Source organism: Calidris pugnax, unplaced genomic scaffold (genome assembly GCF_001431845.1).
Source record: "Calidris pugnax isolate Ruff unplaced genomic scaffold, ASM143184v1 scaffold92, whole genome shotgun sequence".
Classification (NCBI taxonomy): domain Eukaryota; kingdom Metazoa; phylum Chordata; class Aves; order Charadriiformes; family Scolopacidae; genus Calidris; species Calidris pugnax.
This window is the reverse complement of record NW_015090823.1, coordinates 932,045-950,652: the sequence shown is the minus strand read 5'-3', so window position 1 is coordinate 950,652 and position 18,608 is coordinate 932,045. Positions and strand designations below refer to the sequence as shown.

General features: G+C 51.2%; 1 protein-coding gene across 1 annotated transcript in view; it reads right to left on the bottom strand.

The window, feature by feature from the left end:
- Positions 1–15,875, bottom strand: part of POU2F3 (POU class 2 homeobox 3) — a 44,286-nt gene extending 28,411 nt beyond the window's left edge. Inside the window, exons 1-3 of the mRNA XM_014939950.1 lie at positions 15,590–15,875; positions 11,150–11,203; positions 10,300–10,368 (exon numbers count right to left, since the gene is read on the bottom strand). Of these exons, the coding sequence (XP_014795436.1) occupies positions 10,300–10,368; positions 11,150–11,203; positions 15,590–15,875 (409 nt within the window). The remainder of the gene's footprint in view (positions 1–10,299; positions 10,369–11,149; positions 11,204–15,589) is intronic.
- Between the last annotated feature and the right edge of the window lie 2,733 nt (positions 15,876–18,608).

Genomic DNA, 18,608 nt, shown 5'->3' with positions numbered 1-18,608 from the left:
TAAACCCCCCCCCCCCCCCACTCCATCACACCTGCCAAATTCATCAAGAACATCACAGAGGAAAAGTTGTATGCTCCACAGATATGAATGCTTTAAGGGATTCCACGAAGCTTTAGTTGCAAAGGCAACCCCAAGAAACCTCTTCCCTTCCCTTTGCAATCCATTCCCTAAGTCATTCTCTTCCAGTCCAACCGAGTTTGTGATAAACAGTCTTAAATTGTTCACATCCCACCGGCACAAGCCCCCAGGGCCCCTCCCTTTTTTTTTTTTTTTCCCCCCAGTATAACGTTCCCCATGAAGCATAGCCCGTGCCCTGTGATCTGATCAAGCTTCAACACATTGTGTTTTTCAGTAGTCCAAGTCTCTCTTGCAAAAAAGTTGGAAGGTGGTTAGGAGAGGGTGTGCAGGCAGGAGCACAAGCCCAGCTCTCCCGTTGACTTGCTTTCTTCAGCCGAATGAGCCTCTGCCCTGACCTCGTGTGCAGTTTTTCAGCTTGCACCATGTGCATTATATTCCCAGGTGAATCAGCAGGGTTCTTTGAGATCCTCAGGGGGAGTGTGCTCGGCGCAATTATTCATAGATGGCAAAATATTTTAGAGTCAACGATAACAATTTCATGGCACCCTGCTCTCTGCTATCTAGAAACAGCACTGGAGATTTAATCTGCAACGTGTTCAAAGCATTGATGGTGGAAACTGAGCTGCAGGTCTTCACTATCAAACAACACCAGAGCACTGTTTTGCAGCAGAACAAGCTGCTGCCCCCTCCTCTGAGACCTCCTCTATCTTCTCACCGCAACTCAACCCAGATCCAGCTCTGGGCCTTCTCCCCCAGCCTGTCTGCATTTCTGCTGTGCTAGAGCCTTCCACCCGACCTGCTCCTCAAAGCGTTTTTCTCTTCCCAGTCTCAGGGCTTTATCTTCTTCCACGAAATTCCCTACAACCTCCAGCTGGCCACGCGCTCCCGTGCCTCTGTAAGCATCTGCTCCCTGACCACCTCTCTCCAGCTGCTCCCGCCCGAGGAATTTGTTCATTCATTGCGTTCCAGCTCTACGCCCCAAGAGCCAACAACTGCACATATAACGATGGGAATGCTGATAGCGTTAATAGATGATCGCAATCAGTATCCACACACCTGAGCAGGACCGCGTGAGGATCTTCAAGGCCTGCAGTTTCTACCTTTGAAACCCACGGGGGGTTGATGCAATCTAAAGGCAAGTAGCTAAAGGGAAGAAAGGCAAGAAGGAGAGAAGGAGGAAATAAAGTTCCCAGTTGCTAAAATAGAACAGGAAGGAAAAGGTAATCTTTTGGTTTCTTGGATACTAGAGTTTTGCTCACGTTCAAATGGAGCATGTTGATGAGGCAAGATTCAAAGACCTTGAGGGAAATCCCTAGGTCCCAGTGATGATGGCTCTGAGTCACTATCATGCGCCCCGTAACTTGGAACTTGAGATGCACAGCTGGAACAGTTTCACTCCACATTGCTACCACCAGGCCTACGTTCTCCACACATCCTTTGCTCCTCTTCCAAGCTTCCCATCTCTTTTCCCCTCTCCCCTCCCGCCCCCCACACAAGCACGTGCAGCTGATAGCCTTCTACCTTTCTTTTTCCCTTCTTCTCCTACGAGTCCAGACACAGCTTCTTCCAAGTCCTACCTTCCTTTCTCTTGCACATCCCACCATAGATCAACAGAGGTGTTGGGGAGCACCTCGGCCAGGTATTTTGTGACAGTGGAGCATGCTGCAAACATGCATGGAGATTGACATTAACTTAGTCGTATCTTGGGCGTCTAAGTCTGAGATAACTGCCCCAGGCTGTCTTGGTAGACAGCAAGGAGAAATAGGCACCTCCAGAGGCCATTCATCTGACCTATCTTAGACGCCTATCTTAAGTTGAGATGAATGGCCCTCTGGAGGTGACTATTTCTCTTTATTGACTACAAAGGGACCCAGGGGCAACTAGTTCAGACTTAGATGTCCAATAGTGAGATATTTAAAACTGGGCGAGGTGATTTTTGCTCCCAGTGGTTATGTAAATAGGAACTGGATACACAAATCTCTTCAACTTTTCAGCAGGACCAGTGAGTGTTTGTGCACAGATCTATTTGCAAACAAATCTCATCTTCTTCTATTTCAGTAAGAGCTTGTGCTGGAGTAAAATTAAAATAATTCCAGCTGCAAGGCAAGGTTTGGGTGTGATACGGATAACAACTCTCCTCTTTCAGTTAAATTGGTAACTTTACTACAAATATTTTTGAAATAGACTCAGTTTTCTCCCGGTTTCTATCAACATCAGGACTCACACCAAAGTAGTCATTTCTCTCCTTAAAGGAGCGGGATGTTCAAACAACGAGGATCTGCACTTAAGATATAATCTTTTCTAGCTCCAGGAGATAAAAAGAAAGAAAAGCATAGCAGATTCTCGTCTGCTGTAAACTGCCAGAACTCCACTAATTTTAATGGAGCTTCACACCAGCCAACAGCTTGCCTCTTGCTACACCAGCCAGACGCAATGGGATCCAAAGTCTCCAGCGCCTGCTAGACACAGTCCTCCCCTCCTTAAATTGCATCAAACTGGGGAAAGCCCTGGGATTTAACTGGAGCAAGACTGCTTTGAGCCCCTTGCACTACAGTTCCCCATCAAGGCTTCATTCCCCTCTTTCTGGGTGTTCTGGACAAGGGAGGGTGAAAGGCAGCGATAAGCTCGGCTGGCTCCCTGCAGCACGGCAGCCCAGGACTGCGCTGCTCTCCTTGGTTCACCTGGCAGCTGTTTTGCATAGCACTGGCATCAGATCTGGTGCGAGTTTGCCTGGGGAGGTTTCTCTGGGGATGGGAGCAGCAGAACAGTTCCGGACGGCTTTCCCCCCACCCGCTGCTGTTCCCCCCCCACCCCCAGCTCCTGCAACGCACCGTTTGCTCTGAAAACCAAAGACAAGCTCTCTATCAGAACCGACACGATTCCCACTGGAAGCCGCCGAGCCAGTCCAGCACTTGAGGATAAAAGTGCCGTAATGGGAGAAAAGTAAAATCAAGATTGCGGTGCGCCTTCATCTTCCCCAGGCAAACGCATGCAGCAACATGCAGATGTCACCTGCGGGGAGTGACAGCCGCCCGTGGCTTCTCACCCGATGACAAAAACAAGGCTTTGCCACCAGAAGGCCAACCCCGTCCCCTTTCCCACCCCACTACACACCTAATCCACCTGGCGGTTTGGTCTCAGCTGCACAGAAGGGACAGGGAGCGAGAAGGTGATTTCAATCTTGAGCAGGTGCTGGGGAATTCCCACAGGGAATCGGTTTTCTGCCGCGTGCATTTGGGAGGGAAATTCAGAACAGCTGAATGGCGATGGAGGAACAGTGCCAGGCAGACACCAGGCAGGGGATTCAGCTGCCTGGGCTTAGATGTCTAACTTTTAGGTGTCTAATTCTGAGCCAATTGCTCTAGGCTCCCTTTACAGCCAGGGAGAGGAAGCAGGCGCTTCCAGAGGGCAATTCATCTCACCCCAAGATAGACAGCAGGGAGATGAGTCACCTTCTGGAGATACCTATTTTCATCATTGACTGTACAAGGAGCCTGGGGTGAGTAGGTCAGACTTCAGCCTCAAAGTATTGAATATCTAAAATTAAGATTAATCTCACCTTTCCTGAAGATTTTAGCACTCCAGATGACAAAGCACAATGCCATTAGAGACTGCCAAAGCAGGCCAGAGCGCCTTGCAAGGTACATTTTCTAGAAGCTGAGAAATGTCCTTGCTCACATTAGCTGATATGACAATCAAACCTCTCACCTCAAACAACACGGCAAGTTAAAGGATTTCCCGAGAGCGGGTAAGGAAAAGACTGGCAACAATTACCATAGCTATAAACAACACTTGACACACATACGATAAACGAAGCAAAACGCTCACCTGCACTGAGAAGGATGTGGCTCTATTAAGCAAAAAAAGATATCAAATCATCATCAAATGCGCTCCTCAGGATTTCAATTCACTCGGGAGGCTCAAGGAAATACCAAGTCACAGACCTCATGCTGCCATTCCCAGTGACTTCTCCAGAACCAGCAGGAAGAGCCCTGGCTGGTAGGAGCTCACTTAAATCACTTTCTCCCCATTTTAGTGGCTACCCCTGATTCCCTCCAGCTGTGTCCAGTCTCACTGGGAAGCAGAAGCTGAGCAGACACCAGTCAGTTCCCTGGATCCTTACGTGCCCTGCTGTGATGCTTGCTGTTCCCAAGCCTTACCTTAAGAAGTACTTTTTAAAGGGAGCAGGGGAAAGAGTGAACAGGATGGGGAATTTTTTAGGCAGCCAGGTAGGGCTGCAGTTTTCATGTTAACCCTCGGCTCTAAAGACACAGAGAGACCAAAGCGGGGCATTGGAGCATCTCCCTGGGAAAGTTAAGGCTGGTGAGCAAGAAAAGTGAATCCATGCTGACTCAGCCAGATGGTTACAGACTCCAGGGGAAGCTTTCACTGAAGTCTCAAGCGTTTCATTTGGGTGGAAACCCCTGGGTTATAAAAACACCTTTCCTTTGTCAGCACTGCCTCAAAGAAAACCCATCTTCTAGTCCCACTGCAGCTCTTGAGTGCGATATACCCTTCGTGTGGGGCAGGGAGAAGGGGGAGAAAGCAGGACAGCGAGTGTGGGAGACTCGGGCAGTTTCCAGAAGGAAACCCGAGGGCAGCAGTTGTTCCCACGGAAAAGATTTCACCTGCAGGTGCTGGGAGAGGGCAAGTCTCTTCTCTTAGACCAGAGGCAAGAGGCAGATCAGACCAGCTCTTCCTTTGCCCCTCGAATTCAAGTCAAACCAGCCTTTTGTTCCCCTTTCCCCTCCCCATCCTTTTTTATCCTCTTCCATAATGGGATGTTTAAGAAAAAAAAAAATAAAATAACCCAACCTCAAACCCTAATCACCTTCATTTGAATTTCAAATATCCCCCTCCTGGCCTCCCCCACGCCCCAACTGACTCGGAGCTGGGAATATGGAAATTTCTCCTGCTTGCCTTAAATGTGGCTGTGCTATGAAAATCATCAGCCTTATGCAAATCCCGAGCAGGCCCAATTGCCATAGCAACCAGCTGTTTCCAGCCCGGCTGCTGCTGCTGTTATTTATTCGGGACTTGTCCTGGGGCTGTGCATGGCTGCAGGGGGGAGAGACAAGAGAAATCCTGGAGGCTTTGAGGAAAGTTTCACGAGGGAGAGCTAGCCTTGGAGAGCAAAGGCGTAGCCAAGGACTAGGCTCAGCGTGGGGCCGGGGAAGGCCAAGTTTCCTCAAAAGACTCTGGCCTGGCAACCTGTTTCCAGCCTGGTACGAAGAGGTAAGAACAAAAGGCAAAAGAAAACCAGCTCAGACTGTGCCCCCCTTAGCTTGCCTGCTGAGTGCCACGAGGAGGGCAGCAAGCAGAGCAGCCTGAGCACCCACCAACTCATCTCACACAAGCCATTGCACTGCTCGGTCTGACATCACTTGCTTGTGCACATTTCGTTTTGCTAGAGTTAGAAGCTGATACAGAGGCCAGAGCCTCCATACCCTACTCCAGCACGAGCCATCAAGTTTAAAAAAGACCCTACCCAGCCATCCGTGATGGGAATCCAACAACCAACAGCCTTCCCAGAACCCAGCAGGGAGCGGGGCACCGTTCTGCCCAGAGCTGTGCCCCTCTCTGGGGAGAGCAGCACCAAAGAGCTTACACCCTGGCAAAAAGGTGGGAGCAGAGATGGGGACCCTCACCTTGGGAGCTGAGATACACAGGGAGACTTCACCAAGCTTGTACGGGGACCGTGGGGCAGAGAGGAGAGGTCTACCCTGGTGTGGATTTACTGCAAAACGCACTGTGAGGAACAGGCTGAATTTTGCTTCAGCTAAATTGATATATTACTGATGTAAAAGCCAGGGTTCTGGGAGGAGTTTTTCCTTGGGTGGGAGATTTTGGTGCCCACTTTCAGAGCTGCCCTTGCTTTCTTGCCTCTCCACTGCCAAGGGTCCTCAGGTGTCCTGCGGCAGCAGGGGAGGAAGGTGTCTCATGCTGAGTTGGCTGAAGCTGAGGATGCAGAGGGAGCAGAATGACAGTCCAAGGAGTGTCCCCTCAAGAGGGACACTCTTCAAGACCATAGAAGCGGATGCATCCCAAGGCCTCACCATTTTCATTTCCCCAGGGTTTGAAGGAAAGGGTCCTTCTTACCCTCAGAGAGAAAATACCTGCTTTATTGCCTCCCAGCACGCCCAGAGATGTTACCCCCGTGTGCCCTCCCCATGAAACTCCCATGAAAGCCAGACCCCACACCGAAGCTGCTGGGGTCAGGCAACCCCCCCGCCGTCCCGGGGAGCGATGCCGGCTGCTCCCGAGGCAGCGATGGGGCTGTGGGGCTGCCCTACATTGCACCCACACGTACACACCCCAGCTCCTCTCCCCGGGTGCTGGGGTGCCCATCGTGCACCCCGCCCTGGGCTCCTGGCAGGCCGGCCAGTTCCCCCGTGTTAGAGGGTGGGGAGGGAAGATGTTGGGAGCGCCCGCAGCTATTCAGTTACCCAGGGTTGTGTTTGAAGAGCTTCCCTATCGCCCTTTTGTTAAAGCTTTGGCTTCCCCCCCATAGCCTCAACAGATGAAATCAAAGGGAAGTAGCTTTGCTTGGTGTAACCTGTTTTGATCAAGCAGATAAACGGGGAACAAGTGTCTGACACAAACAAACAGACAGACAGAGGCAAGTCCCACCTCAGCATTTTGTTGCATCAGATACAGAGGGCTTAGATAAACCACAAGAAGGGGGAGATCTCTGCCTCTCGGCTTGAAGACCAGGGGCGACACTCAGCAGTGCCAAGCCCCCACAGTTCCCATAAAAAAAATCAACCCAGAACTTGCTGGCATGGCTTTCATCAGTTTAAAAAGATGAAAAGAGCTTACAGCCAAGCATAAAACTCACGCTTGTCATTACCCCCCATGGAGTCAGAGGGACTGCCTGCCAGCCCAGCCACGGCCGCCGCACGCCCAGCCCTGAGCCCCGCTGGCATCAGGCAGGAAAGGGTGAAGAGGACCCTCAGACCATGGGGTGACCCTGTGCTCAGGACCCACACAGCTCCTGGGCGATGGGGGAAGGCACCTCCAACCCACAGGAGAGAAACTCCTGCCTGTTCCCCTCTTCCCTCTCTCAACACGCAGTGTGATTTAAAAAGGCAGAGTTAAAGTAAAGGAGGGCTTAAAATTCACAAGCCTGGGTAGGGGAGGTGAGGTTCCCCAGATTTTCATTTTTATTTTAAATCCTGGCTTTTTGTAAAATGGCAAAATTGCACTACAACCAGTAGACGTGGAAGGGGGGTGGAATCAAACAAATATGGGGTTTTGGAGAACATCTTACTAAAAGCTTTGAAGTGTTTTCTATGAAATTGGTGTGGATTAAAAAGAAAGAAAAAAAAGAAAGAAAAAAGAAAAAGCTTAGCTTTTTCAACCTCCTACGAAAGATGAACAATTTTCACAATTTTCTCAAAAAAGAAAAAGCCCCGCGATTATTTTAAACACTTTCAAAGTAAAACAATGCCCCAAATTACCCTTTTTCCCCCTCTAAGCCTAAAACTGGCTGAGATATGAAAGGATGAGATTATGCTTCTGCTACTGACACTTCCCATCAGATCTTTAGGCATCAGTTTTAGATCAAGGGCTTCGTTTACAAAAGCATTTTGGCACCCAACTCCTCCAGTATTTTTTTGGTTGCCTTTTTTTTTTTTTTTTTAATTCTTCTTGGAACCAGTCTGCATCTTTTGGTGATGAAAGGCCTTTGTAAATCTGCACCTAGAAGGATTTCCATTCTTTATAAGCTATAATATTGTTAGTTTGGTAACTGCCCTCTCCTTTGGAGGTAACAAGATTCCTGGGGAGCTGTGTAGATTGGCCCAATTCACTAGGAAACGGGTCTTCAATTAATGAGTCATTGGAAAACAGATTTTCCCACATGAAGCTAGTAAACAAAACACTAAACTATTAGGTGTTGCAGTAAATATTCCTCTAACAGTGTGTATAAGGGAAAATAAAAACTTCCAGGGCAGTTCAGTACAAAGAGCTTTGTTGTTTGTAAACAGAATGGTCGGAAAAAGGAAAAAAAAACCCAACAAAAACCCCAACAAAGATGGGTAGAGGTTTTCAGTAAAGCATGAAGGCAGACCCTCCGTGGGCTTGGCTGGTGGTGACTGCCAGTGGGGCTGATGTGCCAGGGGACACACCTGAAATACAACACACAGAGCTGAGCAACAGCCTGTCATCCTGCCCTGGCCACCCTCTTCTCTGGGAGCCCTGCGAGGGACCCCTCACCCCCAGGCAGAGCCTGACTTGCTGCAGGGTCTCCCATCACAAGCTAAGTCTGATGCGGTGATCTCTGAAGATCCCCAACAGATCAACCGGTCACGGGGACTGCATTTGGAAAAAGGCATAATATAATTTAAACAGGTTCCTCGTATCAGTCCGCAGGGAAGTGTCACTCTTTTGCAAATGAAGGAGATTTACTTGTTCTGATTTTCCTGCTTGATTTGAAGGCTCCTAGAGCAGAGCTAATGCTGCTGCAAACATTTTTGTTATTTTAAAACAAATTGACTTCACTTCTCTGCTTTCTTTTCTCAATTACCACTAGAAAGAGGTGCTACAGCTAACACTAATGGCTGTCTGGGAAGCTTAAGGTGGAAAATCTATTTTACCCAATCAACGGTGGTGCCAGTTTCTCACCTATTTAACACTTTTGGCTACAACAGCAGCAGCCGGAGTCTCCCACTCCAGTGAGTAACAGCCAATGCCAAAACCAAATTCGTAGTAACACAGCTTTCCCTAATCTTGATTCAACTATGCTCTCCATCAGCTGTGTGCCAAGAGGCACGGAACAGTTCAGGAGACTCTGGTTCCCAATTTGAGGCCCTGTATCCGCTACCAGGGTTTTTTGAAAGAGCTTGGAAAGTTGAGGACGTGTTTGTTGCTAGGCAGCTGGGAAAATTTTATCTCAAAAACCAGCTTATGGTCATCTGAAAGCCCTGAGCAGAAGCTGACCTGACCAAAGTCAATCAGAGTTCATGGACATGAATAGAACCAGATTTTATCTCTACATTAGATTATGTCAAATAACCCATCTTAATCACTAAGAGCACTGTGGATTTCTAGTGTTCAATGTACAGTGTAAATAAAGGAGTTGTTTTAGTCCTATTAAAACATGCCTAGGGTGCTCTGGCTTAACCGAGATCTTAATTTTTTTTAAGTCCTCTCAAGTGACAAAGGTAAAAGAGAAACAGTAAAATCATGCCGTGCAAAATGTTAATCTGCTGTCACACCTACCCCCAACCTTAGGGCTCTTCATTACTCAAAGAGCAATGATTCTTCTACATTGTCTCTATCACTTTGAGTTTTAAAAGGGATGTCTACAGATGAGCCTCACAGTTTCTTATAATCTTAGTTTGTTACACTTAGTAGGTGCTACATGTAATTCTTATTGCTGTTTATTTGCCTAAAAAGGAATCTGACCTCGAGCCTTTGTGAAATGACAGCCCCGAGGTCTTGCATTCAAAGCCCACTGCAGGCAGCGACAGTCAGAAGTCCTGCCAGAAAACCCCAAACTGATCTTTCTGGCGTGTATCACACCTTGTGACAGCGCAGGAGCCGGTAGGTAACCTGGCAGAAGTCAGTGCTAACACCAGCGCTATCATCTTCAAAGGATCGCCCTGTTCTTCAGCTTTGCATATTCAAGGAAAACTGGGGCTTCCAGCCATGGAACAGCCAGAGTCTGAGCAGTCAGGTGGGAGCAGTGGAGATGAGAAACTCAATCAAGCTTCAAGATGAAGAGCGATAAATTTTTTACTGGAACTACCTAGCTGGATTTGATTATTCCCGAAGTCACTCCTATTTTTCTACATATATGTGGCCGAAAAAGGCTTAGTCCCGGGGAGTTTTGTCTAAGGAGACGTTCCTGACATGAACCCTGTGTAAAATGAAGAGCTGTTTGTGCTGAACTGAGCGGCCCAAGACTGTTCGATGGCATTGCTCCTCTGGCAAGACGTGAGCGTATTTCCATGCTAAAACCGCAGAGGACATTGCCGAGACACACACTGATTCACTGCTGTTACAGGAGGATCTTGCATGCTGATCAAGATACCAACGCAATCCTAGCCCAGAGCGCATTCTTCATCAACTCCCAGGCTGGAAGAGCGCAGCGTAGCAGCAACAGGAGTCAAGCAAAGCACTGACAGAAACTTCCAGCACCCATACCCCCCTTTGCTTTTCTTTCCCCTCCCTCCTGGGGCTCCTTCGCTTGCCCCCCAGGTCCCGGACCCTCCTTACCTGGCTCCACCTGGTCGGGTTCATGCCGAGTATCTGTGGAATCTGCCGCATCACCGCTCATCTTGATCTCTGGAAAAGGAGGCACAACTGATTTTAATAACAGGTCACAGTCCCAGGCAACAGGCACATGTGGCTTCCACTAAACAGCACAAATGAATGTGTAATTATAATAAACCATCAGACTTTCAAATTTCTGATTCCTCAACATACAGTCACTAGAATATTCATCAGCTCCGAGGATGCACTTTCCCTCCTGTTGCTCTTTGCATCCCCCCCCTCATTCCTCTCCCCCTCCCCAGTTTGCTGCTGTGTTCTCACCTTCCTCCTGGCTCCTCTCCCACACGGAGGATGAGGAGTTGTCTGACCACCAGGAGCCCTCCCAGCCTCGGTGGCCTCTCCCCCCAGCTTTGTGCAGGCTTCCCAAGCCAGCCAGTGTGGCTCTTAGTGTGACACCATCCACCACCCACACCTGTAGAGGCAGGGGGTCCCTCCCAGCTCTCCCCTCCTGGCCCACGTCCTCTCCTTGTCCCTGGAGATGCTCAGCCAGGCCAGTGCTTGGTGCTGTACGAAGCGCAGGCAGGACCAGCCTCAGGAAGATGCAAGATGCTCTCAGGGAGGGAAGCAAAGTCCCTCTTCTCCTCTCCCACCCTTGCGAACTCTCAACCCATCTGATCCCTGTTTGCAAACTCCTGCCCTGCTCTCTCCCCCCTTGACAAACCACAGAGGAGCTGCCTTGCTCCAAAGCACTGTCCCCAACCCAGGAGCAAGAAGAGTAAGAAGAACGCTTTGCCATCATGCTCCCAGGGTATTTCCCTCCATCCTTATCAATGCCAATAAATTTGTCATTTACCCTTGAAGTGATGACTGCCACCACACCCGGGGCCACGTTCTCCTTCGGGCACAGCTGAAAGAAAAGGTGGGAATAGTCAACTTTACACTGGATTCCTCACCTCCTCCTTAGAAGAGGCAAAGTACACACCAGTGAAAGGAGGAAGAATATCTATTCAAATTCAGATGGACACCCCCTCATGCTCTTCTACCTTTAGCATGGGAATTTTAACTCTTTCCAGGCTAGTTGGGGGAAGAAAAAAAGATAATAATAATTTTTTATAAAGAACCAATTGATTTGCATGTGCTTCCTGCAGCCAATCCCGGCCACAGAGCTCATCCGATTTGCATTGGGTAATAACAACAGTGTGGAAGCTGGGCGAGTGTTTGCTGTGGTTTAGCTGGGGTAGAAAAGGCAGGTGGAAGCCTTCTCAAAGGCATCATGCAAACCTTTTCCTCTTTCCTATATATGCCTTTTATTATTTCCAAACGGCCAAAAGGCTGAGAAGAAGTCTATAGTTTTTTATACCCATTTCCCTGTTACTCACACTGGAGCAGGCAGGCCTTTTTGTTTGTACAGGTTTGGGGTTTTTTCTTCCCCTATTCAAACTTCCAGTGTGTAAATGGAAAATTATCTGCTTTTTGGCCAAAATTAAATAGCATTGTTTAGATTAAATTTTGAAGCTTTTTCTTCAGCAAGTGAAAAAAGGAAAGAAAAAATGACAAGATTTTGTAAGAGATGGACTGCACAAGCATTCACATATTTCAGAAACTTCCTTTCTTTAAGATGCATTAGGGGGTGAGGGGGAAAAGGAGAGAGAGAAGAGTTGTGGGATTTTTTTTTTTTCTCCCCTTCAAATAAACCCTCTGCAATTAAGACATGAACATTTAGTGGGGCTTCTAAGCATTTCTACTGCAGGAAGAGTAATTATCATCATCTTCTCATCTTGTAATACTGCCAAGGGACCCTAACTTAGGCAATCTACAAAGCACAAAGTTTTGTTGGATGCCAAAAAATATCTTAAAAGAAAAAAAGCCACATTCTCATAAAACAGAATAAGAAAAATCTTCAACCATGCAAAAGTTTGGTGCTTGATTCAGTAAAAAAGTCTGCAAGCTTGCAAAAAAAAAAAAAAAAAAAAAAAAGAAGGTTTCACTGTGGGAAAGGGTTTAATATTTTTCCTAGAACTTTTTTTTTTTTTTTTTTTTTTTTTGAATAAGAAAAAAAGTCAGCAAGATAAAAAAAAAAAAAAAAAAAAAAAAAAAGCAGGTTTCACTGTGAGCAAGCAAATAACAAATACACACACATTAGCGAAAGAAAGTGATCTAATCCCCAAAGACCAAAGAGCCCCTTATGGGCACAGAGCAAGAGACAGAGAAGCTCAGACAGAACTGAAGGAGCCACAAAAGCAAACCATGAGCCGCTCTCTCCCTTTTGCAGGAGGGAGCCCTCAGCCCCTTGGCCGTTTATCACCTGGGGTGGGCCAGGAGGAAAGGAGGAATTGCAGCTGTGGCTTGATTACCCATCACATGCTATCCATCAGTTAAATTCCTTCCTCCTGGAGTCAGGAGATGACAAGATACCCTCTGATTCTCTTGTATACGGAGCAGAAGAATTTTATTTTCACAAAGGCTCAAATTCCCATCATAAATGTACACATATTTATTACTTTTTTATTACATAAATGTAATAAAAGTTTAAATATCTTGTAGGGGGAAAAAAATCCCAGAACCCAGGGAGAAAAAGAAAGCCCCCTTTTGGTCAAAGCCTACTGAGTGGTTTGGGGCTGGCCAGGACAGCAGTGCAGCACCGGTCATCTGCCAAGGAGTCCATAAGAATGAGGAGCAGGCATACAGAGGAATTACTTTCTAATATGACATAAGCATAGCCGAGATAAAAGCAACCTTTTTATTGAGACCCACTATGAACCAGGATGGAGTGATGCATCTGGATTTGAACATCCCCCCCAACCAAGTAGGACAAAATATCTCAAGACAAAACAGGCTGCGAGACTGAGTTTGACTAAATGCAGGCTCCTTGGCAATATCCAGAGAATAAGCAGGCTAGTAAAAAAAAAAAATCTCTGGGAAAAATAATGCAACTTAGGACTGCCTAACTCCTAACCACAGACCTATTAGGAGCCGCCACTGTGGCCTGGGCCATATTAAAAATGTGCTGCTCTACCTGGGCTAGCAAACATACCTGGGGTAGGGGTAGTCTGGTTTGTTCACCCAGACCAAAGAAACTCTACCAGTGCAGACACTTCTCTGGGGATATATCTGCATCTCTATTTTTGCTGAAACAAACGGTGTCAGCAAATACAGCTTTCCCAAGCCCTTATTCCTATAGCAGTTGTTCAGACACGGGCACTGGGATAAACCAGCCTGATGACTTCAAAAGGCAAAACGAAAGCCGGTGGTGATGGTGGGGGAGCTCAGCTTGGCCACGACCATCGCCTGGAACCTGTTGGATTTTTTGCACTTTAGGTGCCCGAGTCCCTCTGGAGGCTCCAGGAAGGTGCAATATCCAAACGCCTGGGGAGGAGGAGGTGGTACGCGCCAGGGAACGTGCTGCTGCAGGGAAGGAGGGTGTGTGGAGCCCGAGCAGCCCACCTTCACTTTGCAGGCTGCATCTCCTCTGCATGGCCAGGGAAGGCACAGAGCACACCTCTGCAAGCAGCTCGCTGCCAGGCCTTGCTGCTCAGGGACCCCAAAACCGAACACGCTGAACAGCCTTTGCACGAGGGTGAAGGAACACCCTCCTGCCAGCGCTAGGCTCTGACACGTGGACGTGGTTGGGCACAGAATGGGCTCCCTCCCTGCTAAAAGGCTGCTTAAACCTTAGGCCGTTCCGGCAGACGGCAGGGTGGGATGATTTGGGAGAGTGGAAGTTGAGCGCGCACCCGGCTCGGCGCAGCTCCTGGCCAAATCCACCCTGGGAGTGATGCCACTGCCTTTGACAGAGGGCACAGTATCGATTGGGGGAATCTTCTCATGAAGAAAGAGTCGCCCACAAGCAAAGCAGATGGGTGGATAGGAGCCTGCGGGGGCTGCGTCCCCGAGAGACACCACACACACAAGCACACCCATCGCAGGTGCTCAGACTAGTCAGGCTCACACGCCGAGCCAAGACCACGAGCCTCCTGCAGCCTCTCCCCGCTGTGCCACGCTGGGGGCTGCCCTCCCCATGGCTGGCACAGGGACCCCAACTGCTCGGCTGGCCACAGAGGGGCTGCTGGCCCCCCCGGAGCTGTGGGGAGGTTGCAATGCAGCCACGGAGCAGAGGCTTTGGCCATCTCAGGCTGACACTGTGTGAGGTGGTGGCATTGGCACAGCATCTGCCTTGCCCTGCAGGCCCCCCCGCGAGCCCAATGCAGGCAGGGCCTGGCGAGGGGCTACAAGCGCTGGGCACGGACCCAGAAAGACCAATAGGTATGCAAGGGGAATGAGCCTGGGGCAGAGCAATGGACATACCTCCCGCCTCCAACCCTGGGGACAACACACAGCATCTCCTGCTGCACAGAGGAGCAGACACGGGTGACTATTCCCGTACCCCTGGCACCCTGCTGCCTGCCCCTGCCCCAGGAGGGGCTGTCAGGATCTGTCCTTCCCTGCTGCCCCGGCTCTGCTCCTGCCCCACGTCACCCTCAGCTCCGACATGCCCAGGGACACAGTCCTCCCCCTCCAGCACGGGGGCTTGGGCTGAGGGCAGAAGCTAAACTCACTCTGTCGGGGCGAGCCGGAGCTCAGCACAGCTCCGAGGGATTTGGCAGTGATTGCTCTTGTTCCCCAGCTAATTGCAGAGGGGAGGTCTGCTCAGAGAAGGTGTGAGACTACCTGAGCTGTACCTGTGTGTCAGAGCCCCTGGAAGGAGTCTCGCTCCTTCTGAGTATCCCGGTTCATTCATTCCTCACCCAACCCAGCCTCCTGCAGCTCCCTCCTCATTCATTTCTCCCTCCTTTTCCCTCTTTGTCATTAACTTTTCTCCTTCCAACCCATGTCCCGTCTCACTCTCTCACACACACCCCCCCTCCACCCTTGCCGCATCCCTCTGGGAATTTATCCCCTCTCGCTCTTCCCAGCTTTATCCCAGTGACTGGTCCCTCAGGTCAGGCACTAAATGCCCATTTTTCCAGGCACCCAGGAGCCCCCAGCGCTCCACTTCACACCCCGTGCTAGGGCTGGCAGTGCCAGCGGTGCGCCCACATTGTGGGCATGGCTTGGCAGCCCCCTAAATCAGGGCAGCATCCATCCATCCATCCCTCCATCCCCAGGTGAGGAATGTGGGCACTTAACCAGGCACCGGCGGTGGTAGCCAGCTCCAGCTGGAGCGGAGAGGAGGGAAAAGGCGGGAGGAAAGGTCACAGGAATCAGAGCAACCCCGCGTTCCTGCCCCAGCCCCACGGGTCCCAGCCAGGTGGTGAGCTCCAAGCCCTCAGATCCTTCCTCCAGCGCTCTTTACCTGCGTGCACAGACTCCAGGTTCACCATCCTGCTGGCGGAGGGAAATCCGCGGTGCGCCCAGCCTCCTGCCGTCAGCCCCAGGTTGCCAGGGGCTGCCAGTTTGCCCTCCCTCCTCTGCCACCCGCTGCCTCTCAAACCGGCCGTGGGTCCGCTCCCCAAGGGACCTAGAGCTCCATTGCCGGTTGCCATGCAGGGCCGGGGGAGCATGCGGCGCCGCGCCACGCCTCGCCCCACCTCCGGCACCCTCGGGTGCCCTGACACCCAGCAGCCTGGCGCCCGGCCCATGCAAAAGCCTCCATTTGCATATTAGTAACTGGGGAATGGATGAGTCCCTGCAGCGCTGCCAGGGCCCCGGGTGGGGTGGGAAGGAGGGAGGGAGGGAGGGAGGAAGGAAAGGCGGTTTTGCCCGCCCTGGGCTGCGCAGATGCGCCCCGCAGCACCTGCCTGCCGGGCCGTGGATGGGGGGCTTCGCCGGGGGGCTCTGGTGGTGCCCCCACATCCCAGTCCTGGACAGGCTTGTGGCTCTGCCCCTTGCCATGTGCGGCTGAGGGAGGCCAAGGCAGCCACCAGCACCCAGAGGGGAAGGTGCCCGAGTTGTGGGACCAGCCCCCCTCCAACAGGCAGCCCCTCTGATAAACCCTGGGGTTTATCACCTCCTGCTCCATCTCGTGGGTTATCTCACGGGAGATCCATGTGAGCAGCCTGTGCCGTTCGGTCTGCGTGTCCCCCAGGTCTGGGCTGAACTTGGACAATGCCATGTGAAAAAACCAGCACAAAAAAAAAGGAAAGTTAAGAGCATAAAGGTAACCTGGCTTGGCTAAAGATACAGGGCAGGGCAAGGATCAGCACATGGAGACTCCCCGTTCCTGACTTGTGGTGTGTCAGTCCCCCAAGAAGAGGAGAGAAGTGGCAGACAGCCTCTTCCTCCTCCTCCACGTTGTTCAAAGCTGTAGCATTTAACTGACTTCCAGGGAAGCCAGGGGGGAAAAAATCCCCTCATGTCGGCTTCTTTGGTAGGAAGCTGCCAGAGGCCAGATCCTCAGCCTACGCTCTGCGCTGTGACAGGGACCAACAGTCACCCTGGGGGACCCAGGCACGGGGTTTGCTCCCTGTCCCGGCCGTGCACAACCCTGATGACCCCTACCATGGCCCAGGGTAGCAGGACGCCTGCGTTTTTACACCCGAGCTCCGGCACTGCTCAACCCCCTCCTGAAAGCGTTAACACACTCCATTGGCAGCTGCCAGGTACAAGCTATCACACATTCATCTCTCCCTGGCTAATTCACGTTCCAGGACTCTCGGCTTTCCCACATATTGCTCTCCCTCCCTGGAAAGACAGGTTTCTCCGAAGAGATGGGTGGGCGGGCAGGCTCTATGAGCCTCACCTCCAACCCAGTCCCACGTTTGTGGGGCTGGAGCGCCTGCCCTCGATGTGCCGTGGCCAGAGAGGACATCCCTCGGGAGAGGGCAACACACCGGGAGGAGAGGGTGGATGTGTGAAACGAAACCTCTAACAAGGAAAAAGAGGAGGGAAGCTGGGGGAGAGATGGAAGGGGGGGAAAGCAGGGAGGAGGGAAGATCCCGGGTCAGACTAATGTTTGCAGGACACGGAGCGAGGGGAGATTTCCACGGGCTGCGTTTAGTGCCGCTCCAGGAAGCAGAAAGGTGACACGGGGCAGTTGGCTCAGGCAGCTTGTTTTGAGCTGCTGGAGGGGCTGGACTCCTGCCACCGAGCCCCAGCCATTCAGGCCCTGATCCTTGGGACGTTCCTGGGCAGCTGCTGGTCTGATTTCTAGTGTTTTCAGCATGCCCCCCCACCTCACCTCTGGGTTTTCCCCATCTTGAAGGCTGACGTGATCAGATGTCTTCACTGCGTCAAAGGTGGATTTGCTGGTGGTTTGCAGCCAGCTTGAAGGGCCTCTGGGGCACAGGAGAAAAAGCTGAGGACCACGAGAACTCTCCTTCCCCCCACATCAGAGCACCTTTTTGTACATCAACTACCAGTTTCTCTTGACACAGTTCTTTTCTCTCTGATTCCTGGTCCTTTTCCCTTGCTCCAGAGCCGAGCAGCCTCTCCCAGAGCCCCAGGGAGGCAGGTCCTCCCCGGTGGCACCTCCAGCCGGAATCCCGGGCATCCTGTGTCCGGGGATGCTGTCCCGGCCATGGGCAGGGCCGCAGTGCCCTCTCCTGGCCCTGCAGATGCTGCCACCAGTGCCACAGCTGGGGGGATCTGCTTTTTCTGACTGTTATTCTGTGGTCAGTGGAACAGGAGGAAAAAAATAAGTATTTCAGTGCTTTTCTCCCCAAACAGCCGCAGCAGCAAGTTACCCTTGGCTTCAGTGATGCGCTGTGCAGTCAAGAGAGAATACACCCTCCTTATTAAGCTACGTGAACCACCTCTGCTGGAAACAATAGGGGAGGGATCACAGCATCATCACTCCTTTCTGCTGCAGAAATAAGACCACCTTCTCCAGGCAGAGGCAGCTTTGCTTTAACTCTGTCCTGAGACCATCACTCCCAGGTGCCAGCACACATCCTGCTGGTTTTTTCCACGGCCATCAATGAATGATCCACCTGCCCTCATCCTCCCTACACGCACGTGCTCCTCCGCACCTGCTGCCCATGTTTATTCCCCTCTTGGAGGAAGATAAGCTCGCAGATAGCACTTGATTTATGGAGTATGGCCTTTGGACGGGCCCTGAGAGCACGAACTGCAGAAAGATGTGACAAAAATCCCCCGCTGCTTTTTCCCAGCAGCCCGGTGCTTCTGGCCAACTGCACCTTCTCTCCCTGCCAGGAAGGTCTCCTGTCTCCACCTGCACCAGCTGCTTCTCCAGGGCGTTAGCAAGAAGGAGGATTTTTCTTTGGAAAGGCACACGGCAGCGCAGCCCCAGCCAGGCTGGGGACACCGCGGGGCATCTTGCGGGGCCCGAGGAGCAGGGGGGCACGGACCACAGCATCCTCCCCGCGGCATCCCGGCGCTGGGCACTGCCCCCCCACCCCGGCCCGGGAGAGGCT